General features: G+C 44.3%; 1 protein-coding gene across 3 annotated transcripts in view; it reads left to right on the top strand.

Moving 5' to 3' along the window:
- The window catches only part of GAS2 (growth arrest specific 2), a 127,607-nt gene that overhangs the window by 63,566 nt on the left and 38,193 nt on the right, over positions 1–25,848 (top strand). For all 3 annotated transcript variants that reach the window (XM_077287158.1, XM_077287156.1, XM_077287157.1), the window contains exons 5-7: positions 6,591–6,654; positions 16,557–16,704; positions 17,064–17,171. In XM_077287158.1, coding sequence (XP_077143273.1) covers positions 6,591–6,654; positions 16,557–16,704; positions 17,064–17,171 — 320 coding nt within the window. The remainder of the gene's footprint in view (positions 1–6,590; positions 6,655–16,556; positions 16,705–17,063; positions 17,172–25,848) is intronic.

Below are 25,848 nucleotides of genomic sequence, written 5' to 3'. Positions count from 1 at the left end.
ATTTTTTGTGACATATTGCATTTCAGCCAGTGATATGCTGTGAGCATGTTGTCCACGAGTTGTTCAAAGTTCGGTGCCCTGCTGTTGCCAAGGACGTTGAAGGTCACATCTTTAAAGGCTCTCCATGCCACTTGTTCAGCACCTTGCAAAGAACCATCAAAGCTACTGTCATTCATTATATCTCTGACCTGTGGGCCAATAAAAATACCTTCTTTAATCTTTGCATCACTTATTCTTGGAAATTTCTGTCGCAAGGCTTCCGATTCTTTGTTCATTGCTTTGATAAAATTCTTCATAAGCCCAAGTTTTAATATGCAAAGATGGGAGAAATATCTTTGCTGGATCAACGAGAGGATTATGTTTAACATTCTTCTGTCCAGCGCCCAGGTTTTCGTGCAGTGGCCAGTCCTTTCTGAAATGGTGCATTTCTCGTGCACGACTGTCTCACTCACAAATAAAACAACTATACTTAGTATATCCAAGAAGAAGTGCAACAACTGTCAGATCACTACCTATGTTCCAGTTATAATTTCTATAATTAATGTGGGTCAAAAGTAACTCCATTTTCTCATACGTTGCTTTCATGTGTACGGTATGTCCAGTAGGTATAGAAGGATAGATATTTCCGTTGTGTAGTAAAACAACCTTCAGACTTAAAACTGACGAGTCAATGAACAGTCGCCATTCCTTCCGGTCATGTTCGCATCCTAGAGAACCAAACAACCCCAAGATGTCTTTGCAAAAGGTTAAACTGTCGACATGGTTGGAAAATTGATTAAGGTCTTCTTGACGACTGCGAAAAGCAGAAACTCTTGTTCCTGGTAATAAGAGATTCCGTTCTTGTAGCCTCAATCCCAATAATTCTGCCTGAATCTTTGACAATTTCATATCTCTGGCCAAGTCGCTTAGATCAGCCTAATCAACATAAAACTTAGCACTCAACTTAGGATGCTTGGAACAGAAGAATTTATTTTGCAGTATACTCAAAACGTTTCGGTTCGACATGAACCTTCTTCAGTTACGTATACGGAATACATGTGATGAATGGGGCCGGAAGTCAGTGGGCCACACAAATTCTATGCTGGGGGACCACAGCCAAGGTATGCAGAGAGAAGTGCTTTAGGAGAGCGAGGTGTAGGCGTGCATGCCGCCAGACGCGGAGTCCACCGCTAGTGGAGCCTAACTATAGCACCACTTCGTAGCTGTGCTCACGGTGTTGTTTCACGCTTAGATCAGCCTGACTGGACAGATGTGGATTAGATGTAGAAGGCTCAAAGTCTGGGTCTACAGCAGTTTCATTTTCCACTGACCTTGTTAGTTCATCTTCGTTGTCCTCCATTGTCCATACTTTGGGCGGCTTTGGAACATGAAGACTTTCATCGTGTGGCACTGGTCTTATGGCTGAAGGAAGATTAGGATATTCTATTGATTTCTTGTTCTTTGCTGAATATCCTGTTACATTTTTAAGACAGAAGTAGCAATCTATTACATGATCTCTCTGCTCTCTCCATATCATTGGGACAGCGAACGGTATTGAAGGTCGTGATCCATTCAACCATGCTCTAAGGCAGTGCTCCCCAACTCCGGTCCTCAAGAGCCACCAACAGGACATGTGTTCGGGATTTCCTTAGTATTGCACAGGTGATGCCTTTCCAGGTAATGCAATTATCACATGGGCAATACTAAGGAAATCCTGAAAACATGACCTGTTGGTGGCTCTTGAGGACCGGAGTTGGGGAACACTGCTCTAAGGCTTCTAGAACAAGATGCACGGCATATATGAGGTGCCCACTGTTTGTCCTGATCTCCGATTGAACATTCAAAGTATAGTTCATATGCTTTCTTAACAAGTGGAGTAATTTCCTTCTTTTGTGCTTTCATTGTAAATTTCATTGTAAATTTCTGCTACATATGCGGAGAAAAATCACTGCTGTTGAGACATTGACGCGACATTTCTAAATAAATCTCCAGTTTTTACAATGAAAAGTATTCAGGCAAATTGCATATATGATAGTAACTAGATGGAGTCCCGATGCTATCGAATCGGGAGGGCGGTAATGTCTCGAGGGGGCAGGCTTTGGAGCGCTGAGAATCTCTTCCCCCCCACCCACAGCTCCTGGACAGGGGAGGAAGCAAAAGACAATACTGACATTACAGCAGGAGATCACAGAGGATACATTTTGTAAGGTAAAATATTGGTTAAAAACAGTCAGTGAAATATTTTATCCCACAAAATGAATTCAATGTGATCCCCTGCTGTAATGTCAGTATTGTCTTTTGATTTCTCCCCTTCCCAGGAGATGTGGTATGCTCCGTACACAGTCAGCCGAATGATTCACTGCGCCTGCGCGGAATTGGCATAATAAGTGCTTGCATATGTGTAGATCAGCGATTTATGTTATTTCAGTGGAAAATTCAGAATATACTGTTTCAGAATTATAACAGAATATTATAATGTTTTGTATCATTTCTCAAAAACCTTACGTGATAGGAAAAATCTGAAGTCATTTCTGAAATCGGCATGAAAAAAATCTATCAGGAACACTCAAACTTGTCCGAGCGACAAAACCTTGGTAACACAGTGTTACAAATCCCATTCTGTGGAGTCGTCCTTTAAATATATAAAGCGCCAGAAGTGTTTCAGAAAAAACGACATCCACAATAAGTGTAAAAATCTATGATCAGTTTTTCTAAACATCCTTTAGACTGTATCCTGCTCTTCTTTTCTACTCTGATCTAGATGACATGACTTTTAAGAAAGTCCTGTTATCTGGGACCATACTCCAAGCCTGGCCCCAAGAAACTTCTTAATGCCCCAAAACAAAAAAATATATATATATTTATATATAATAAATATTCACTGCGCACTAAATGAATTTTCTCAGCCTGGAACAAAACTAATTTGTATTTTACCAAAATGTATTTCGTGGAATGACAAGCGATTAAGTGAAAATGATGCACAATTACATAGACCACATAATTCACAAGTGGACGTGGAGTCTTGTTCATCCACCTCGGATCTGTCCACTCCTAATATCTAAACCAGAGGCAGACGTTTATAAAAGACAAGAAAAACTTATTTTTTTTTAAAGGAGAAAGGTCAGCATTTAATGGATGAATCCATTTGCATGGGGACCATTAATCATAAGCAGTACTGTCCATGAGCTGCCGGCTGCGCTGACAACGCTCTAGACGGCGCCCAGGATCTTCCACAAAATACATGATAAAATATTATAGATTTCAGATGCTCCACGTTCCAAAGGAAATCAGATTCTGCGATTTGGCCTGGAGCCCGAAATGCGTCAGGTGCTGAGTGCTAGATATATAGTGATACACCCCCTACTCCTGTGTCACTGTAAAGCCAGGCAGAGTCACTGTTGAAGAGTTTGTGACAAGCCCTGTAGGAGCTGCAGCGGCCACCATAGGAGTAGTCTCCAAACTTGTCCCGAAACTTAGGAAGTTTTTAAAACTTTTTTTCTGCGTAAAGGTGGGGATGAGGAATGTTTTTTTAATATGGGGCTTTCCTGCATTGTCTACAGTTTAATCATTTCTAACATTTCCAAAACCAATAAAGAAATTATTTTTCCTGCCCTATTTGTTACAGTGTGTCAGTGTAGACATAATGTATCAGTTTAGATTAGTTAGTAAGGATTGGGTGCACTAGATACATTGTACCAAGCCCTTGAATATGAAATGTGTGAGGTCTGTACAGGTTTCCAGACACTGGATGTAAATAATAATCAACAACCACCACCACAACAACCACCACCACAACAACCATCACAACAACCACAACCATCACCACAACAACCATCACCACCACCACCACAACAACAACCACCACAAAAATCAACACAACAACCATCACTGAATGAAGAATTGACCTCTATCCACACCCAATATCCTAATAATATATTTACAAAAATGTTCCTACTCTAGAAAAAACCTTTTTAAATCAACAGATTCCAGTTAAATAATAGAACTGTTTAGGAGTTTTACGCAGTAAACTCAACTGTCCCATATTACGGGAATCTCTCATGAAATGGAGCTTCACTTATCCTATTGTGGCCCCAAAGTGGGTGTCTCTGGAAGGATCATATTCCAAAGACATATTGATAGGGACTCTAGATTGTGAGCCCCATTGGGGACAGCAATGACAATGTGTGCAAAACTGTAAAGCGCTGCGGAATATATTAGTGCTATATATATATATATATATATATATATATATATATATATATATATAAAGATTATTATTATTATAGTGCTTAACCTGTCTAATAAATAATTATTCAAATAACAGGAGGTTTTTTTCTGTAAAAGATCCCCTAAAGCGCCAGTAAGGGCATATATGATACTTGTTCCCATTCTTCCCATTAGGAATTATTACATAAATTTAGAACTCTCTTGATGGATCCTGTTATCTACTGTATATAGAGGTGTTATCAGTCATTGTACAGGAGGAGGAGGAGGTGAGCTGTGACATCGCCTATTGTGAATGGTGGATCCTGTGTTATCTACTGTATATAGAGGTGTTATCAGTCATTGTACAGGAGGAGGAGGAGGTGAGCTGTGACATCACCTATTGTGAATGGTGGATCCTGTGTTATCTACTGTATATAGAGGTGTTATCAGTCATTGTACAGGAGGAGGAGGTGAGCTGTGACATCACCTATTGTGAATGGTGGATCCTGTGTTATCTACTGTATATAGAGGTGTTATCAGTCATTGTACAGGAGGAGGAGGAGGTGAGCTGTGACATCACCTATTGTGAATGGTGAGTCCTGTGTTATCTACTGTATATAGAGGTGTTATCCTTCATTGTACAGGAGGAGGTGAGCTGTGACATCACCTATTGTGAATGGTGGATCCAGTGTTATCTGCTGTATATAGAAGTGTTATCAGTCATTGTACAGGAGGAGGAGGTGAGCTGTGATATCACCTATTCTGAATGGTGGATCCTGTGTTATCTGCTGTATATAGAGGTGTTATCCTTCATTGTACAGGAGGAGGTGAGCTGTGATATCACCTATTGTGGATTGGGATCCTGTGTTATCTCCAGTGTGAAAATTGCAAGATTTTTTTAATTAATTTTTTTATGTAGATGTTGTATGAATGAATAGTATTATTAGCAATTCTAGTGAAGTTTCTTATGTAGATAATAAGGAAAATTGAAGAAAACATTTTCAAACTGTAAAAAAAATAATTTACATAAAAACAATAGGTCATTTTCTGAAGACATTCGCAGTAAGAGTGAAGGCTGCGAGTGACTCCGCAGGGATTATAATATTGCATTATATTGCTTATTGATACATTATAGTAATACTTTCCTTTATACATTATAATATAATATTAGAGTATTTGCTGCAGAATACCCATCATTTTTTATGATTTTTTTTTCCATTTAATTTTTTTATATCTTTTTTTTTATATATAATATATCTATTAACTTGTAAATCTTTTCCTCCTTGTATCAGCTGAATATATCGACGGCCGTTTCTCTGTTATGGTAGGAAATCATTGTGCACATGGACATCCTGTCAGTCCTCATTTCACATGTGATCATCATTATTATTATTATTAATTGATGTCACTAGCGCTGATACTTTCCATCTTCTATCCTTTGTATTGGAATTTGTCAAGATCTCTGCTTGTTGTCAGTGAACGAAACCTTCCTGTTTACATCCAGAGATGTGACCGATAACCTGCACTGACTTAATACTCACAGCTGAGAATTTGTTACAATAGAATCCGGTCCTCTGTGACTGATCGGGTCTACTGATGACCTGAGCAGAAATCTCACTTGTCAGCAAGACGGCTTGTGGATGTCAGTAATAAACGTGATTCATTTACACTAATGACCTCATTAAAGTCATGGCACCCATCACTGAAAGCATCTGTGGTAGTCCCATCCTTCACTGCACTAGCGTCTCTACATCTGTCTATAAGCATGTCATTATTGAGGAGTTCCCCTTTAAGGGGCCACCTCGGCACTAATATTGATGATCTGTTTAAGCAATACCCAATTAGGTTGGGAATCTGTTGTGCCCCCTGATGATCAGCCATATCCCTGTAGATCAGACATTAATGGCATATTCAAGTCATCGATGGTTGTGCAGAGGTCACCGCTTAAACCTGTTCACAATTAACGTGTGTATACCGCTTTAAGAAGAAAAAAAAATTGGAAAAAGATACAATTAAGTAAACAGAACAATTCGAATTCTATTTCCAGAAATGTTCTCTGACAACCAATAGTCATTATCCCAGCGGACAAGTTGTCACCCAACTTCCCTGGGCTCTTAAATGGTAAACTACAGTTATATAACCTTGCCTAGAAAACAGGCCGCCTCTGATAGACTGCAAATGCGGCTGGTGACCAAGACAACAAACAGTAAAGGAGATTTTTAATAAGTAAAAGTGCAAAGTTGTTTCTTTCTTTGCAGTTTTACTCATTTGAGAAGTCAGAACAAGCTCTTAAATTAAAGTTTTAAGAAAACAATTTATTTTTTCTTAAAGGGAAACACCCACTAAATATCACCGTGTTTCCTTATATTGCTTAACTTTTTTTTTTGTCCTTTCTTCTTTTCTAGTTCTACATAAGCAGCCTAGAGAAGTCTGCCTGTGCTTACTAGAGCTGGGGAGAATCGCAGCGAGGTGAGAAGATACATTCCATAAATATTTACTTTTTTTTTTTTTTTTTACATTTTTTACATATTTGACTTTTCATTTTTTTTTTCCTTCCTGTAATAATAATCCGCTGCAGTAATCGTGACCGATAGACCACATCTTGGCGGCAGATGTGTAAATGAGCAACTGAGAGATCCTTTCATGCTCTGCACCGTTATATTAAAGGGTGTGTAGACTTGTGCAATCGGGTTTTATTGCTCCAATGCATCTGGAAGCAAAAATGAAGTAGTTGTACAAAATAGCCTTCAACCGTATTGTGTATGCAGCTCCTATGCAAAACACTATTCCTAGCAATATACCCCCATGTCTAGCCAGATCCAGCGGTGGCATGCTACTCTCTTATTGGGGCAGGTAGTAGAGAGTAAGCCATGACTTCAGGATCACATAGCTCTGGATAGTAGCTGCATACACTTGGGGCTACCTGTCAGTAACCCTATCTCTGCGCAAGCAGAGGTAGTGCACTACAATGCAATGTGATGTGATACATTATGAAAAATGCCTATTACAGTGCCATCTGAATTTGGATTTTATTTATATGCAAATTAGGCCTGCAATTTCACTTATAGGAGTATCCTTGCGCTTGCAGTCTATGGCTCCTGCCTGCAAGTGCGCTTATAGGAGTATCCTTGCGCTTGCAGTCTATGGCTCTTGCCTGCAAGTGCGCTTATAGGAGTATCCTTGCGCTTGCAGTCTATGGCTCTTGCCTGCAAGTGCGCTTATAGGAGTATCCTTGCGCTTGCAGTCTATGGCTCCTGCCTGCAAGTGCGCTTATAGGAGTATCCTTGCGCTTGCAGTCTATGGCTCTTGCCTGCAAGTGCGCTTATAGGAGTATCCTTGCGCTTGCAGTCTATGGCTCCTGCCTGCAAGTGCGCTTATAGGAGTATCCTTGCGCTTGCAGTCTATGGCTCTTGCCTGCAAGTGCGCTTATAGGAGTATCCTTGCACTTGCAGTCTATGGCTCCTCTTAGCTTTTCCCGGCCAGCACCGTGGTCGACTTCTTGGTTGACAGTGGAGCACAGAGGTGACACTATGCAGGAGCCATAGACTGCAAGTACCCATATGTCAACCAGCGCACTTGCAGATTTGCAAATGTATAAAAGCAGAATTTTGGCACGGCAGATGGCAATGTAATGGGCTCCTTTAATAAAGGAAACTTGTCACCAGCTTATTTGCTTACAAACCCTGCCCATCACCTTTAAGACCATGTGAATGGGCTTCCTACAACCCTATATATCTCCAGGGGCGCCCCTCATACCCCTGAAAATGTGTTTTATACATGTCCTGTGTTGCATGTAAATTGCGCTGTCCGGTCCCGGTCTTTAGACTGGGATCCGCACCGCCTCGGTCCCTTTAAAACGCCTCCTCTTTTCTGAGGTATGCAGAGGCCCTTCTGAGGATATTAAAGGGGTTGTGGGGACCTCATTCACTCAGCATTAAAGGTGATGGGCAGGTTTGTAAGCAAAAATGCTTGCGCTAAGGATAGTGTAACTGATGAGACATTTATAATTAAAGGGAACTTATGTTTTATTTTAGATGCATTGTGGTGAAACCTGAGATTTGGTTGCACAGTTTGCATCCCCTTTAAATCTTATTTTGACGTATTGTCAGATATTCTGATGTTAGGGGAAATATTTGCATCTGTTAGAAGCTGAGTCACAACAATCACTGTAAGATCTACAGTATGTTCTGGATAAGTGCAGCACGTAGGCTGCTGTATGTCACATTTTGTCACCCCTAGGTTAGATGCAGGACAACGCCACCTTAAAGGGATCATCCACTGTGCACAACCCCTATCTTTGCAGCCTGTCCTACACCGATCAGTGGTAACGTTACAACCACCTGCCTAATGCTCTGTAGGTTTCTATCGTGCCATTATAACAGCACAGAGCCATCGGGCCATAGACTCCACCAGACCTCTAGGCGTCCTGTGGTATCTAGCAGCAGATACTTAAAGTTGCTCCGTAAAGCCTCTATGGACCAGAATTGTTTCTCAAGGACATCCACGGATTGAGATCTGGGAATTTGAGACAAGTTGTCAATTTGATGTCTTTATCATATTCCTCCATTCCAAAAACAGGAAAAGGGGAATCTCAGTGCCATGAAGGGGGGACTGTACAATACTGTGGTAGGTGTCAGTTTCACATGATGCAAGGAGTCAAGGATTCTCAGCAGAGCATCGCCCAAATCACCACTCCTGATCATCTCTATACAAGAAGTGCACATGGAACATGAAAAACTGGGCAGAGTGGGCACTAACCCGGGCTCAACAGGTGCTGGTGCCAACCCTGATTATTATTATTATTATTTTTTCTGGCAAAAAAAACCCTCTTTCCCCAGGATTAGCATTTAATGGGAATCTATCCGTATTAAAAAAAAAAAAAAAGACAAAATGTATCATCAAATAATGACCTGCTGTTTTGTGTTATCTACTGTATATAGAGGTGTTATCAGTCATTGTACAGGAGGAGGAATACCTGACATTACCTATTGTGAATGGTGGATTCTGTGTTATCTCTACTGTATATAGAGGTGTTATCACTCATTGTACAGGAGGAGGTGAGCTGTGACATCACCTATTGTGAATGGTGGATCCTGTGTTATCTACTGTATATAGAGGAGTTATCAGTCATTGTACAGGAGGAGGAGGTGAGCTGTGACATCACCTATTGTGAATGGTGGATCCTGTGTTATCTACTGTATATAAAGGTGTTATCAGTCATTGTACAGGAGGAGGAGGAGAGCTGTGACATCATCTATTGTGAATGGTGGATCCTGTGTTATCTACTGTATATAGAGGTGTTATCAGTCATTGAGGAGGAGGTGAGCTGTGATATCACCTATTGTGAATGGTGAATCCTGTTATCTACTGTATATAGAGATGTTATCAGTCATTGTACAGGAGGAGGAGGAGGAGGTGAGCTGTGACATCACCTATTGTGAATGGTTGATCCTGTGTTATCCACTGTATATAGAGGAGTTATCAGTCATTGTACAGGAGGAGGAGGTGAGCTGTGACATCACCTATTGTGAATGGTAGATCCTGTGTTATCTACTGTATGTAGAGGTGTTATCAGTCACTGTACAGGAGGAGGAGGTGAGCTGTGACATCGTCTATTGTGAATGGTGGATCCTGTGTTATCTACTGTATATAGAGGTGTTATCAGTCATTGTACAGGAGGAGGAGGTGAGCTGTGACATCACCTATTGTGAATGGTGGATCCTGTGTTATCTACTGTATATAGAGATGTTATCAGTCATTGTACAGGAGGAGGTGAGCTGTGACATCGTCTATTGTGAATGGTGGATCCTGTGTTATCTACTGTATATAGAGGTGTTATCAGTCATTGTACAGGAGGAGGAGGTGAGCTGTGACATCACCTATTGTGAATGGTAGATCCTGTGTTATCTACTGTATGTAGAGGTGTTATCAGTCACTGTACAGGAGGAGGAGGTGAGCTGTGACATCGTCTATTGTGAATGGTGGATCCTGTGTTATCTACTGTATATAGAGGTGTTATCAGTCATTGTACAGGAGGGGGAGGAGGTGAGCTGTGATATCACCTATTATGAATGGTGGATCCTGTTATCTACTGTATATAGAGGTGTTATCAGTCATTGTACAGGAGGAGGAGGTGAGTTGTGACATCACCTATTGTGAATGGTGGATCCTGTGTTATCTACTGTATATAGAGATGTTATCAGTCATTGTACAGGAGGAGGTGAGCTGTGACATCACCTATTGTGAATGGTGGATTCTGTTATCTACTGTATATAGAGGTGTTATCAGTCATTGTACAGGAGGAGGAGGTGAGCTGTGATATCATCTATTGTGAAAGGTGGATCCTGTGTTATCTACTGTATAAAGAGGTGTTATCAGTCATTGTACAGGAGGAGGTGGTAGCTGTGATATCATCTATTGTAAAAGGTAGATCCTGTGTTATCCACTGTAAGGGTACTGTCTCACAGTGGCACTTTGGTCGCTACAAGGGCACGATCCGTGACGCTCCAGCGTCGATACATTATCGCTCCAGCGTCGTAGACTGCGGTCACACTTTGCAATGCACGGCGCTGGAGCGATAATTTCATGACGTATTTGCGATGTAGAAGCCGTTGGTTACTGTGCGCACATCGTATACAACCTTTGTTACACGATGCGATCATGCCGCCACAGCGGGACACTTGACGACGAAAGAAAGTTTCAAACGATCTGCTACGACGTACGATTCTCAGCAGGGTCCCTGATCGCAGTAGCGTGTCAGATACAGCGAGATCGTAACTATATCGCTGGAATGTCTCGGATCGTGCCGTCGTAGCGACCAAAGTGCCACTGTGAGACAGTACCCTATATACAGGCGTTAGCAGACATTGTACAGATGAGGGAAGAGGTGAGCTCTGATATCATCTATTGTGAATGGTGGATCTTGTGTTATCTACTGTATATAGAGATGTTATCAGTCATTGTACAGGAGGAGGAGGTGAACTGTGACATCACCTATTGTGATTGGTGGATCCAGTGTTATCATAGAGGTGTTATCAGTGATTGTACAGGAGGAGGAGGTGAGTTGTGACATCACCTATTGTGAATGGTGGATCCTGTGTTATCTACTGTATATAGAGGTGTTATCAGTCATTGTACAGGAGGAGGAGGTGAGCTGTGACATCACCTATTGTAAATGGTGGATCCTTTGTTATCTACTATATATAGAGGTGATATCAGTCATTGTACAGGAGGAGGTGAGCTGTGACATCACCTATTGTGAATGGTGGATTCTGTTATCTACTGTATATAGAGGTGTTATCAGTCATTGTACAGGAGGAGGAGGTGAGCTGTGATATCATCTATTGTGAAAGGTGGATCCTGTGTTATCTACTGTATATAGAGGTGTTAGCAGACATTGTACAGATGAGGGAGGAGGTGAGCTCTGACATCACCTATTGTGAATGGTGGATCTTGTGTTATCTACTGTATATAGCGGTGTTATCAGTCATTGTACAGGAGGAGGAGGTGAGCTGTGATATCACCTATTGTGAAAGGTGGATCCTGTGTTATCTACTGTATATAGAGGTGTTAGCAGACATAGTACAGATGAGGGAGGAGGTGAGCTCTGATATCATCTATTGTGAATGGTGGATCCTGTGTTATCTACTGTATATAGAGGTGTTGTCAGTCATTGTACACGAGGAGGAGGTGACCTGTGATATCACCTATTGTGAATAGTGGATCCTGTGTTATCTACGGTATATAGAGGTGTTATCAGTCATTGTACAGGAGGAGGAGGAGGAGGTAAGCTGTGACATCACCTATTGTGAATGGTTGATCCTGTGTTATCCACTGTATATAGAGGAGTTATCAGTCATTGTACAGGAGGAGGATGTGAGCTGTGACATCACCTATTGTGAATGGTGGATCCTGTGTTATCTACTGTATATAAAGGTGTTATCAGTCATTGTACAGGAGGAGGAGGTGAGCTGTGACATCATCTATTGTGAATGGTGGATCCTGTGTTATCTACTGTATATAGAGGTGTTATCAGTCATTGAGGAGGAGGTGAGCTGTGATATCACCTATTGTGAATGGTGAATCCTGTTATCTACTGTATATAGAGATGTTATCAGTCATTGTACAGGAGGAGGAGGAGGAGGTGAGCTGTGACATCACCTATTGTGAATGGTTGATCCTGTGTTATCCACTGTATATAGAGGAGTTATCAGTCATTGTACAGGAGGAGGAGGTGAGCTGTGACATCACCTATTGTGAATGGTAGATCCTGTGTTATCTACTGTATGTAGAGGTGTTATCAGTCATTGTACAGGAGGAGGAGGTGAGCTGTGACATCACCTATTGTGAATGGTGGATCCTGTGTTATCTACTGTATATAGAGATGTTATCAGTCATTGTACAGGAGGAGGTGAGCTGTGACATCGTCTATTGTGACTGGTGGATCCTGTGTTATCTACTGTATATAGAGGTGTTATCAGTCATTGTACAGGAGGAGGAGGTGAGCTGTGACATCACCTATTGTGAATGGTAGATCCTGTGTTATCTACTGTATGTAGAGGTGTTATCAGTCACTGTACAGGAGGAGGAGGTGAGCTGTGACATCGTCTATTGTGAATGGTGGATCCTGTGTTATCTACTGTATATAGAGGTGTTATCAGTCATTGTACAGGAGGGGGAGGAGGTGAGCTGTGATATCACCTATTATGAATGGTGGATCCTGTTATCTACTGTATATAGAGGTGTTATCAGTCATTGTACAGGAGGAGGAGGTGAGTTGTGACATCACCTATTGTGAATGGTGGATCCTGTGTTATCTACTGTATATAGAGATGTTATCAGTCATTGTACAGGAGGAGGTGAGCTGTGACATCACCTATTGTGAATGGTGGATTCTGTTATCTACTGTATATAGAGGTGTTATCAGTCATTGTACAGGAGGAGGAGGTGAGCTGTGATATCATCTATTGTAAAAGGTAGATCCTGTGTTATCCACTGTAAGGGTACTGTCTCACAGTGGCACTTTGGTCGCTACAACGGCACGATCCGTGACACTCCAGCGTCGCTACATTATCGCTCCAGCGTCGTAGACTGCGGTCACACTTTGCAATGCACGGCGCTGGAGCGATAATTTCATGACGTATTTGCGATGTAGAAGCCGTTGGTTACTGTGCGCACATCGTATACAACCTTTGTTACACGATGCGATCATGCCGCCACAGCGGGACACTTGACGACGAAAGAAAGTTTCAAACGATCTGCTACGACGTACGATTCTCAGCAGGGTCCCTGATCGCAGTAGCGTGTCAGATACAGCGAGATCGTAACTATATCGCTGGAACGTCTCGGATCGTGCCGTCGTAGCGACCAAAGTGCCACTGTGAGACAGTACCCTATATACAGGCGTTAGCAGACATTGTACAGATGAGGGAAGAGGTGAGCTCTGATATCATCTATTGTGAATGGTGGATCTTGTGTTATCTACTGTATATAGAGATGTTATCAGTCATTGTACAGGAGGAGGAGGTGAACTGTGACATCACCTATTGTGATTGGTGGATCCAGTGTTATCTACTGTATATAGAGGTGTTATCAGTCATTGTACAGGAGGAGGAGGTGAGTTGTGACATCACCTATTGTGAATGGTGGATCCTGTGTTATCTACTGTATATAGAGGTGTTATCAGTCATTGTACAGGAGGAGGAGGTGAGCTGTGACATCACCTATTGTAAATGGTGGATCCTTTGTTATCTACTATATATAGAGGTGATATCAGTCATTGTACAGGAGGAGGTGAGCTGTGACATCACCTATTGTGAATAGTGGATTCTGTTATCTACTGTATATAGAGGTGTTATCAGTCATTGTACAGGAGGAGGAGGTGAGCTGTGATATCATCTATTGTGAAAGGTGGATCCTGTGTTATCTACTGTATATAGAGGTGTTAGCAGACATTGTACAGATGAGGGAGGAGGTGAGCTCTGACATCACCTATTGTGAATGGTGGATCTTGTGTTATCTACTGTATATAGCGGTGTTATCAGTCATTGTACAGGAGGAGGAGGTGAGCTGTGATATCACCTATTGTGAAAGGTGGATCCTGTGTTATCTACTGTATATAGAGGTGTTAGCAGACATAGTACAGATGAGGGAGGAGGTGAGCTCTGATATCATCTATTGTGAATGGTGGATCCTGTGTTATCTACTGTATATAGAGGTGTTGTCAGTCATTGTACACGAGGAGGAGGTGACCTGTGATATCACCTATTGTGAATAGTGGATCCTGTGTTATCTACGGTATATAGAGGTGTTATCAGTCATTGTACAGGAGGAGGAGGTGGAGGCAAGCTGTGACATCACCTATTGTGAATGGTTGATCCTGTGTTATCCACTGTATATAGAGGAGTTATCAGTCATTGTACAGGAGTAGGAGGTGAGCTGTGACATCACCTATTGTGAATGGTGGATACTGTGTTATCTACTGTATATAGAGGAGTTATCAGTCATTGTACAGGAGGAGGAGGTGAGCTGTGACATCACCTATTAAGAATAGTGGATCCTGTGTTATCTACTGTATATAGAAGTGTTATCAGTCATTGTACAGGAGGAGGTGAGCTGTGACATCACCTATTAAGAATAGTGGATCCTGTGTTATCTACTGTATATAGAAGTGTTATCAGTCATTGTACAGGAGGAGGTGAGCTGTGACATCACCTATTAAGAATAGTGGATCCTGTGTTATCTACTGTATATAGAAGTGTTATCAGTAATTGAACAGGAGGAGAGGAGGTGAGCTGTGACATCACCTATTGTGAATAGTATAAATGTGTTATTAGTCATTGTAATCCTGCCTCTGATGATAATGACTGCTGAAAACTCATCCTGAAAGGACAAGAACTAAGGACCTGATATAACCAATGGGGCATTTTGTGATGATACTTTCCCTGTAAGCGCTCTCCATTGCCGGCCTGTGGATGAATCTCCGGTTTTGGTAAAGCTTGTACCTAACGTGTGACTTCACTGTGTAGGTAATGGAGTAATAGATGGAAAGTTCCCCATTCGGCCTCGTAATGTTGTATTTTATAGGCAGCAGATTGGCGCGGCCGGTGGCGAGGGAGGGGGTCGGGGAAGATTTTGGTGATTTGAGCTGCAGGCACAAGAGAGCTGTGTGTTCTGCAGCCGCTTCTCTTATTTTATGGCCTGGCCCGTGTGCAGGTGTAGGTTCTCCATCCTCAGGGACGTCTTTGATTTACGGCCCGCAGGACCGGCCAGACAGACAGGAAGTACAAGGAATCTTTATAGCCATTCCTTCCCGGCTCGGGGAATGTTTCATCCAAGCCGCCGGCCCGTTCCCTCCGCTTCTAGGTTTCCATTGTTCTTGGCGTCTTTGGTGCAGCGCCGCAAGAAAAGCACAATCACAGATGACAGAATTATAGGTCGGTTCGTGTCGTGTCCATGATATCCCAGCGTTATACGGGGGTGTCCACACCAAGCGCCCCTCTACTCAAAGAAATGTAAGCCCCCCAAGTCATGTCTACAGTGTGCACAAGTACTGTATTGCTTTGATTCATGCTCAATGTCTGGGGGCAGTAAGTTTTTAAGTACTTATCCCCTTATTAATAGAGTAGTTTTTTGTTTTAAGTACTTATCCCCTTATTAATAGAGTAGTATGGAGGGAGGGTATACACTATATGGAGAAAAGTATGTATGTAAAAGTAGACGACATGGTGGGGGGTGAATGTTATATACCAGGGGTGGGGGGCCTGGAATTTATACACTGGGGGCGAGGGGCTGGATGTTACACACTGGGGTGGTGAGAGGCCGGGTGTTATACACCAGGGGGCGAGGGGCCATTGTTAGACACCAGGAGGCAAGGGGCCGGATATTATACACCGGGAGGCGAGGGGTCGGATATTATACCCCGGGGCTGAGGGGCTGGATGTTATACACCAGGGGGCGAGAGGCCGGATGTTATACACCAGGAGGCGAGGGGCCAGATGTTGCACACCGGGGGGCGAGGGGCCGGATGTTATACACCGGGGGGCGAGGGGCCGGATGTTATACACCAGGGGGCAAGGGGCCGTTATACACCAGGGGGCGACGGGCCAAATGTTACACACGGGGGGCGAGGGGCCGGATGTTACACACCAGGGGGTGAGGGGCCGGATAAAAGGAGAGGCACGTGCTGCTCTTATGAGTGGGATTGATCGGAGGACTCCTCATAGTGGAGGAGCACAGAGTATTTCAGGAGAGGAGTGAGCTGGTCTGGTGGGAGGTCACGAGCTGAGCGTCACATATTATTGTCACTTTTACTACATATTGCATTACTCTTGTTTGTATTCTATAACCTTCTCATTATCGGACGCCCTCAGGTTTGGTGTGGAGCCGCCTGGATTAATAAAACTGGAAAAAGAGATTGAACAGGAAGAAAAACTTTCAACCCCCACCCCGTCACCGTCCCCCTCACCCACAAAGACCTCCTCTGGGAAGAAGAGCGCTGGGAAGTTACTAGATGATGCTGTAAGTTCTGTGAATATTTCTGAGCCCCTGCGACATATACATTACATCATCCCCCCACACTAGGTCAGCGGCGGTGCGGCACAACCGTTTATCCATTCTCTGCCCTTTATGTGGTCTCTGTCGCACTGGCAGGCTTCTGGAAGCTGAGATATGTGGAGCTGTTTGCAGGACCCCATGGAGAGAACATTGGGGTCACTGTTGCTTTTCATGGAGAAAACTAAAGCTCTGCAGCGTGAGGACCCTACAAACAGCTCCCGTATCTCCGCTCCTTGTGGGTATAACAGGGGAATGGTTTTGACTTCTATAATTTTTTATTTTTCAGTCCTGTCTCCAAACTGATTAAACTTTTGTGCTTTTAGGTTCAACGTATCTCCGAAGATCCTCCTTGTAAATGTCCCAGTAAGTTCTGCGTGGAGCGTCTTTCTCAAGGACGGTACAAGGTCGGAGAGAAAATCCTTTTTATAAGGGTAAAGTATTTTATTCTCCGAGTTCATTTATAGTATATTTTCTACACGGTATATATTATATTTCTAATGTTGATGTGACAAAGCTTTGCTCTGCGCTTTTAATGTCCTCTAGTGTCAGTATGCAGCTGGAAAGCAGCCGCATTTATGTAATTTATCATGTAGACTGGAAGACGTCACTGGAGACTTCAGGAGCCCATACGGTCAGGACCAGGAACTTACATAAAAAAACTAATTTACTATTCAATTTCCGCAGAAAGTAAAGTGGGACGCTAAGATATACTGAATTTCTTATATTTATATCCGCCCTTTCATGGGTAGGTGGACACGTCGCAGTCACCTGCAAGCTTATTCATCAAATGCAGAGTTTTGTTGGTACAAATGGTGTAATCCAGCCAGAGACGGTTATTAAGCAGTTCTGGCCATTTTCCAGCTGCTGTATAAATAAAGTAAATGAGCTTTCTGTGTGAGACAGCGGAGTCCTGGAGGGGCAGCCGAGGACTGTAAGCAATTTACTGCTGACTTGTCTACGTGCCACCCACACTTTATGCCACAGTCCCAAAGGATCGTCCGCTTCACTGATGTGACCGGCAGTCTCTGTGTGGATGTTTAAAGAAAACTAGGTCAAAAGTCTCCCATTTTTCTTCTTATTTTATTCCCACTGCTCCCCTGAGAAATCCACTTTTTATTTTTCTTAAATCCATCATACGGTTCCAAAGATATGGGCCTTTTTATTCACTGCTACTTTTTATGGTCTTTACATGGGGGCGTGGCTCACATGGTAATTATGCAGAGCAGCTTAAAGACACGCCCCAGAGGATCCTGTGAACCACACCCCTAAAGAAAAAGGCCTGTATCTCTGGAACCGTTTGGCAGATTTAAAAAAAACAAAAGCCAATATGCTCAGGACGGCAAGGGGAATAAAATAGGAGCAAAATAGGGATTTTTGTGTACTCACTGTAAAATCCTTTTCTCCGAGCCAATCATTGGGGGACACAGACCGTGGGTGTATGCTGCTGCCACTAGGAGGCTGACACTAAGTGATACAAAGAAAGTTAGCTCCTCCCCTGCAGTATACACCCTCCTGCTGGCTCTCAGCTAACCAGTTCGGTGCAAAAGCAGTAGGAGATCAATAACAACATATGAGCGTATATAGCATGTCAGAATATAAAAACAAGCACAAGCTAATAGGGTGGGAGCTGTGTCCCCCAATGATTGGCTCGGAGAAAAGGATTTTACGGTGAGTACACAAAAATCCCTATTTCTCCTTCGCCTCATTGGGGGACACAGACCGTGGGACGTCCCAAAGCAGTCCCTGGGTGGGGACAACATCAGATCAGGCCCTGTGTAACCGCTACTTACAAGTGCGCCACCGCGGCCTGCAGAGTCCACCTGCCCAGACTCACATCTGTGGAAGTGTGGGAATTATAGTGCTTCAGGAATGCATGCGGACTGGACGAATCCGCAAGCTTGCAGGCGTGCCTTGCCGACGCCTGGTGCCTAGAACCCTCGATAGACAGGCAGATAGGCTGACCTCTAGCACGGAAGGACTCCTGGATGGTGAAACAAATTCACCATGTTATCATGGCCGATGAAATGGCTAAAACCTTCCTGAAAATGTCAGGAAGCCTTCCTCTACCGTCAGGAAGCCCAAATAAAGCGTCCAACCGTCGGAAGGACGCCGACCTCGAGACGTACCTACTCAGAGCACTCACTTCGTCCAGAATATGGGGAACTCATTCCATTTTGTGGACTGGTGCCGAAAGAGATGAGGGAAGAACTATGCCCTCATAACAGTTGTAATACATTACCACTTTGGTAACAAGGGATGGGGATGGCCTGAGGACAACCTTGCCTTGAAGGTAATAAGGGAAAAAAGTCTGAAAGAGCAGAGCAGCTAGCTCCAAAGACTCGTCAGAGTGAGGATATCGCTGAGAAAAAAGGAGTGACTTTCCCTGATAGTAAAGTCTGCCCGAATGAAAAGGAGTTTACTGTAAGGCTCCTAGGACCATTAAGGTCTCAATGATCTAACGGTATGCGATAGGGAAGAACTACATGTGAAAACTTCCTGTGAGAAAGTCCCTACTTGCAGTTTTGCTGCGATAAGGCAGGAAGATACTAGCACCGCAAACAAAAACTAACGTGGTCAGTGCAGATCTCAGAGGATCACTGGGGTCCCTTTCTGCTTCCGAAAGGCTTTCGGAAGTAGTGGAAGGGGAGGAATGGAAACTGGTACCACGGCAGAACCAGAGCATGGAGTGCGATGGCTCTTGGATCTCGAGGCGGAACCACGAACACGAATACATTGTGATTCAGTCTGGATGTCATCCGACCTACAACTGGAGAGCTCTAGTGAACGCAGATCTGATGGAAGACCTCGGGGAGAAGTTCCCACTGACTTGAGGCGAAACCCAGACGGCTGAATTTGTTTGCCGTCCAGAGTTCTACTCCTGGGATATATACTGCAGAGATCACCGAATGATAGATCTCGGCCCATCAGAGAAAGTGAGGTACCTCGGTCATGGCGCCTGACCGTGGGAACCTGTTAGATGATTGACGTATGGCACCGCTGTGGCATTATCCGATTGAATTCGGATAGGGTGACCCGCCAGAAGGCAGTGGACCTGCTGTAGGACTACCGTTCGGATCTCCAGAGCAATGATAGGGAGAAGAAGAGTGGCATTGGTAGTTACTAATAACCATTGAACCGGGAGAAAGGCCCTGGATGAAGAAGGGGCTCAGAGACTATCGTCTGAAAGTCTGTTTGACTTGCTGAAAACGAGCGGAGAAAAGGAAACCGCTTCCATTGTCGTCACCATTTTTCCTCTGAACTCTCCTAGCAAATCGAATGAAATGAGGGGGAGAGTAATCAAGTCCTCAGAACTCTCCTTGCGCGAGCTCCCTGTTGAAAGGCCATGACCTTGTCTCGAGGGAGAATTACCATCCTTCTAGAAGTGTGCACGATCATCCTCAAAAAGGATAACTGCTGGGCTGGAAATGAGGAGGTCTAAGTGTAGCTGCCAGCCCAGGTGAGAGGATATCGCAAGTGATATAGACGACTCAGCGTAGTCCTGGAAGGGCGACTAGACAGTTGACCAAACAGGGCAGGACGAGCACTCCTCTAGGGTACAAGAGAAAACATGACATCAGCCATGACCCGTGCGAACAGTCTGGGTGCGGAAGCAAGGCAGAAGGACAAGGTTGTGACTTGAAAATGCTGTTCACGAATGGAAAGGCGAAGGAATTTTTGAAGAGGGTAAGCATCCCGAATGTCGATGGATGCCGGAAACTGCACCTTGTTCTGTTGAAGTAATGACTGAGGGGAGGAACTCCATCCGAAGAAGGAGGACCATGTCAAAGGTTGTTAGAAGTTTGAGGTCCAGGGTCGGTCTTACTTTTCGTTCCCCTTTTTGGAACCAAGATCCCTTAGATCTAGACTGTGCTGGACAATCCTTATACAATCCTTTGTCAGTCTCCCGCTCAAAAGATTTGACTGGCCAGTTGTTACTGGTGTGAATCAAGGTAGTTAAGGTCTCCAGCCAGGAGACCATTGCTCTAGCAATCCATGCGGCGGCTAGGGAGGATAGAGCGCTGAACCCGAAGCCGCAACGAACCAGATTTGCTATCTGACAGTCCGTGGTATTTGTAATTGATGACCCATCGGGTAGGGATACTGGTAGGTATACCACAGGAGATTCTACCCGGTTAATCTGCCCCGTGGCAGAATGTGCGGCTGCATCCGGCAGGTCATAGTCTCTTGCCATCGCCGCTCTCTTTTGACGGTGCAGAGATAAAAATTAGGAACCCTCGATCCATCAACCTCTTAACAGGGAAGTGGAGAGGAATTGTCCGCCTTCTTGCATCATCCGCTAAATAGTGGTGATGCAGAAGGGGGTGTGGGGAGATTGGTGCCCTTTAACCCCTTCCCGACCTGTGACACAGCGTATGCGTCATGAAAGTCGGTGCCTTCCCGACCTGTGACGCATATGCTGTGTCACAGAATGATCGCGTCCCTGCAGATCGGGTGAAGGGGTTAACTCCTATTTTACCCGATCTGCAGGGAGAGGGGGAGTGGTACTTCAGCCCAGGGGGGGTGGCTTAACCCCCCCGTGGCTACGATCGCTCTGATTGGCTGTTGAAAGTGAAACTGCCAATCAGAGCGATTTGTAATATTTCACCTATGAAAATGGTGAAATATTACAATCCAGCCATGGCCGATGCTGCAATAGCATCTGCCATGGCTGGAGACCCCGATCTGCCCCCACCCCAGCCCACCGATCGCCCCCCCAGTCGTCCTTTTTGCCCCGATGTCCGTTCCGCTCCCCTCCTCCCTCCTGTCGGCTCCCCCGGTCCTCCTGTCCGCTCCCCAGGTCCTCCGATCCCCCCCCCCGTGTTCCGGTCCCACCCCCCCATACTTACCTAGCTCCGATGTCCCTCCCGGTGTCCGGCCGTCTGCTTCATGGGCGCCGCCATCTTGGAAAATGGCGGGCGCATGAGCAGTACGCCCGCCGAATCTGACAGCCGGCAGATTCGTTCCTGCACATTTTGGTCGCTGTGATAAGTTCTATCACAGCGATCAAAATAAAAAAAATAGTAAATAAATCACCCCCTTTATCACCCCCATAGGTAGGGATAATAATAAAATACAGAAAATATAATTATTTTAGTTTTTCCATTAGGGTTAGGGTTAGGGTTAGGGGTAGGGTTAGGGGTAGGGTTGCACTTAGGGTTGCACTTAGGGCTAGGGTTGCACTTAGGGTTGCACTTAGGGTTGCACTTAGGGCTAGGGTTGCACTTAGGGTTGCACTTAGGGTTGCACTTAGGGTTGCACTTAGGGTTGCACTTAGGGCTAGGGTTGCACTTAGGGTTGCACTTAGGGTTGCACTTAGGGTTGCACTTAGGGCTAGGGTTGCACTTAGGGTTGCACTTAGGGTTGCACTTAGGGTTGCACTTAGGGCTAGGGTTGCACTTAGGGTTGCACTTAGGGTTGCACTTAGGGCTAGGGTTGCACTTAGGGTTGCACTTAGGGTTGCACTTAGGGTTGCACTTAGGGCTAGGGTTGCACTTAGGGTTGCACTTAGGGTTGCACTTAGGGTTGCACTTAGGGTTGCACTTAGGGCTAGGGTTGCACTTAGGGTTGCACTTAGGGTTGCACTTAGGGTTGCACTTAGGGCTAGGGTTGCACTTAGGGCTAGGGTTGCACTTAGGGTTGCACTTAGGGTTGCACTTAGGGTTGCACTTAGGGCTAGGGTTGCACTTAGGGTTGCACTTAGGGCTAGGGTTGCACTTAGGGCTAGGGTTGCACTTAGGGTTAGAATTAGGGTTAGAATTAGGCTATGTGCACACGGTGCGGATTTGGCTGCGGATCCGCAGCGGATTGGTCGCTGCGGATTCGTATCAGTTTTCCATCACGTTTACAGTACCACGTAAACCTATGGAAAACCAAATCCGCTGTGCCCATGGTGCGGAAAATACAACGCGGAAACGCTGCGTTGTATTTTCCGCAGCATGTCAATTCTTTGTGCAATTCCGCAGCGTTTTACACCTGCTCCATAATAGGAATCCGCAAGTGAAATCCACACAAAAAACACTGGAAATCCGCGGTAAATCCGCAGGTAAAGCGCAGTGCGTTTTACCTGCAGATTTTTCAAAAACTGCGGAAAAATCCACACAAATCCGCAACGTGAGCACATAGCCTTAGGGTTGGAATTAGGGGTAAGACTAGGGTTAGGGGTGTGTTGGGGTTAGGGTTGTGGTTAGGGTTGGGATTAGAGTTAGGGGTGTGTTGGGGTTAGTGTTGGAGTTAGAATTGAGGGGTTTCCACTTTTTAGGCACATCAGGGGGTCTCCAAACGCGACACGGCGCCACCATTGATTCCAGCCAATCTTGCGTTGAAAAAGTAAAATGGTGCTCTCTCCCTTCCGAGCCCCGACGTGTGCCCAAACAGTGCTTTACCCCCACATATGGGGTACCAGCGTACTCAGGAGAAACTGATCAACAACTGTTGGGGTCCAATTTCTCCTGTAACCCTTGGGAAAATAAAAAATTGCGGGCTAAAAAATTATTTTTGAGGAAAGAAAAATGATTTTTTATTTTCACGGCTCTGCGTTATAAACTTCTGTGAAGCACTTGGGGGTTCAAAGTGCTAACCACACATCTAGATAAGTTCCCTTGGGGGTTTAGTTTCCAAAATGGGGTCACTTGTGGGGAGTTTCTACTGTTTAGGCACATCAGGGGCTCTGCAAACGCAACGTGATGCCCGCAGAGCATTCCATCAAAGTCTGCATTTCAAAACGTCACTACTTCACTTCCGAGCTCCGGCATGTGCCCAAACAGTGCTTTACCCCCACATATGGGGTATCACCGTACTCAGGAGAAACTGGACAACAACTCTTGGGGTCAAATTTCTCCTGTTACCCTTGGGAAAATAAAAAAAATCAGGGCTAAAAAAATTTTTTTGAGGAAAGAAAACGTATTTATTATTTTCACGGCTCTGCGTTATAAACTTCTGTGAAGCACTTAGAGGTTCAAAGTGCTCACCACACATCTAGATAAGTTCCCTTGGGGGTTTAGTTTCCAAAATGGGGTCACTTGTGGGGGGTTTCTACTGTTTAGGCACATCAGGGGCTCTGCAAACGCAACGTGATGCCCGCAGAGCATTCCATCAAAGTCTGCATTTCAAAACATCACTACTTCACTTCCAAGCCCCGGCATGTGCCCAAACAGTGGTTTACCCCCACATATGGGGTATCAGCATACTCAGGAGAAACTGGACAACAAATCTTGGGGTCAAATTTCTCCTGTTACCCTTGGGAAAATAAAAAAAAATCAGGGCTAAAAAAATTTTTTTGAGGAAAGAAAACGTATTTATTATTTTCACGGCTCTGCGTTATAAACTTCTGTGAAGCACTTAGAGGTTCAAAGTGCTCACCACACATCTAGATAAGTTCCCTTGGGGGTTTAGTTTCCAAAATGGGGTCACTTGTGGGGGGTTTCTACTGTTTAGGCACATCAGGGGCTCTGCAAACGCAACGTGATGCCCGCAGAGCATTCCATCAAAGTCTGCATTTCAAAACATCACTACTTCACTTCCAAGCCCCGGCATGTGCCCAAACAGTGGTTTACCCCCACATATGGGGTATCAGCATACTCAGGAGAAACTGGACAACAAATCTTGGGGTCAAATTTCTCCTGTTACCCTTGGGAAAATAAAAAAAATCAGGGCTAAAAAAATTTTTTTGAGGAAAGAAAACGTATTTATTATTTTCACGGCTCTGCGTTATAAACTTCTGTGAAGCACTTAGAGGTTCAAAGTGCTCACCACACATCTAGATAAGTTCCCTTGGGGGTTTAGTTTCCAAAATGGGGTCACTTGTGGGGGGTTTCTACTGTTTAGGCACATCAGGGGCTCTGCAAACGCAACGTGATGCCCGCAGAGCATTCCATCAAAGTCTGCATTTCAAAACGTCACTACTTCCCTTCTGAACCCCGACGTGTGCCCAAGCAGTGGTTTACCCCCACATATGGGGTATCAGCGTACTCAGGAGAAACTGGACAACAACTATTGGGGTCAAATTTCCCCTGTTACCCTTGGGAAAATAAAAAATTCAGGGCTAAAAAAAATTTTTTGAGAAAAGAAAAAATATTTTTTATTTTCATGGCTCTGCGTTATAAACTTCTGTGAAGCACTTGGGGGTTCAAAGTGCTCACCACACATCTAGATTAGTTCCTTGGGAGGTCTAGTTTCCAAAATGGGGTCACTTATGGGGAAGCTCCAATGTTTAGGCACACAGGGGCTCTCCAAACGCGACATGGTGTCCGCTAATGATTGGAGCTAATTTTCCATTCAAAAAGCCAAATGGCGTGCCTTCCCTTCCAAGCCCTGCCGTGCACCCAAACAGTGGTTTACCCCCACATATGGGGTATCATCGTACTCAGGACAAACTGGACAACAACATTTGGGGTCCAATTTCTCCTGTTACCCTTGGGAAAATAAAAAATTCTGGGCTAAAAATCATTTTTGAGGAAAGAAAAATTATTTTTTATTTTCACGGCTCTGCGTTATAAACTTCTGTGAAGCACTTGTTGGTTTAAAGTGCTCACTATGCATCTAGATAAGTTCCTTGGGGGGTCTAGTTTCCAAAATGGGGTCACTTGTGGGGGAGCTCCAATGTTTAGGCACACAGGGGCTCTCCAAACGCGACATGGTGTCCGCTAACGATTGGAGCTACTTTTCCATTCAAAAAGTCAAATGGCGCGCCTTCCCTTCCGAGCCTTGCCATGCGCCCAAACAGTGGTTTACCCCCACATATGAGGTATCGGCGTACTCAGGAGAAATTGCCCAACAAATTTTAGGATCCATTTTATCCTGTTGCCCATGTGAAAATTAAAAAATTGAGGCTAAAAGAATTTTTTTGTGAAAAAAAAGTACTTTTTCATTTTTACGGATCAATTTGTGAAGCACCTGAGGGTTTAAAGTGCTCACTATGCATCTAGATAAGTTCCTTGGGGGGTCTCCTTTCCAAAATGGGGTCACTTGTGGGGAAGCTCCAATGTTTAGTCACACAGGGGCTCTCCAAACGCGACATGGTGTCCGCTAACGATGGAGATAATTTTTCATTCAAAAAGTCAAATTGCGCTCCTTCCCTTCCGAGACTTACCATGTGCCCAAACAGTGGTT

Source organism: Ranitomeya variabilis, chromosome 2 (genome assembly GCF_051348905.1).
Source record: "Ranitomeya variabilis isolate aRanVar5 chromosome 2, aRanVar5.hap1, whole genome shotgun sequence".
Lineage (NCBI taxonomy): Eukaryota > Metazoa > Chordata > Amphibia > Anura > Dendrobatidae > Ranitomeya > Ranitomeya variabilis.
This window is presented reverse-complemented; position numbering and strand designations above follow the sequence as displayed.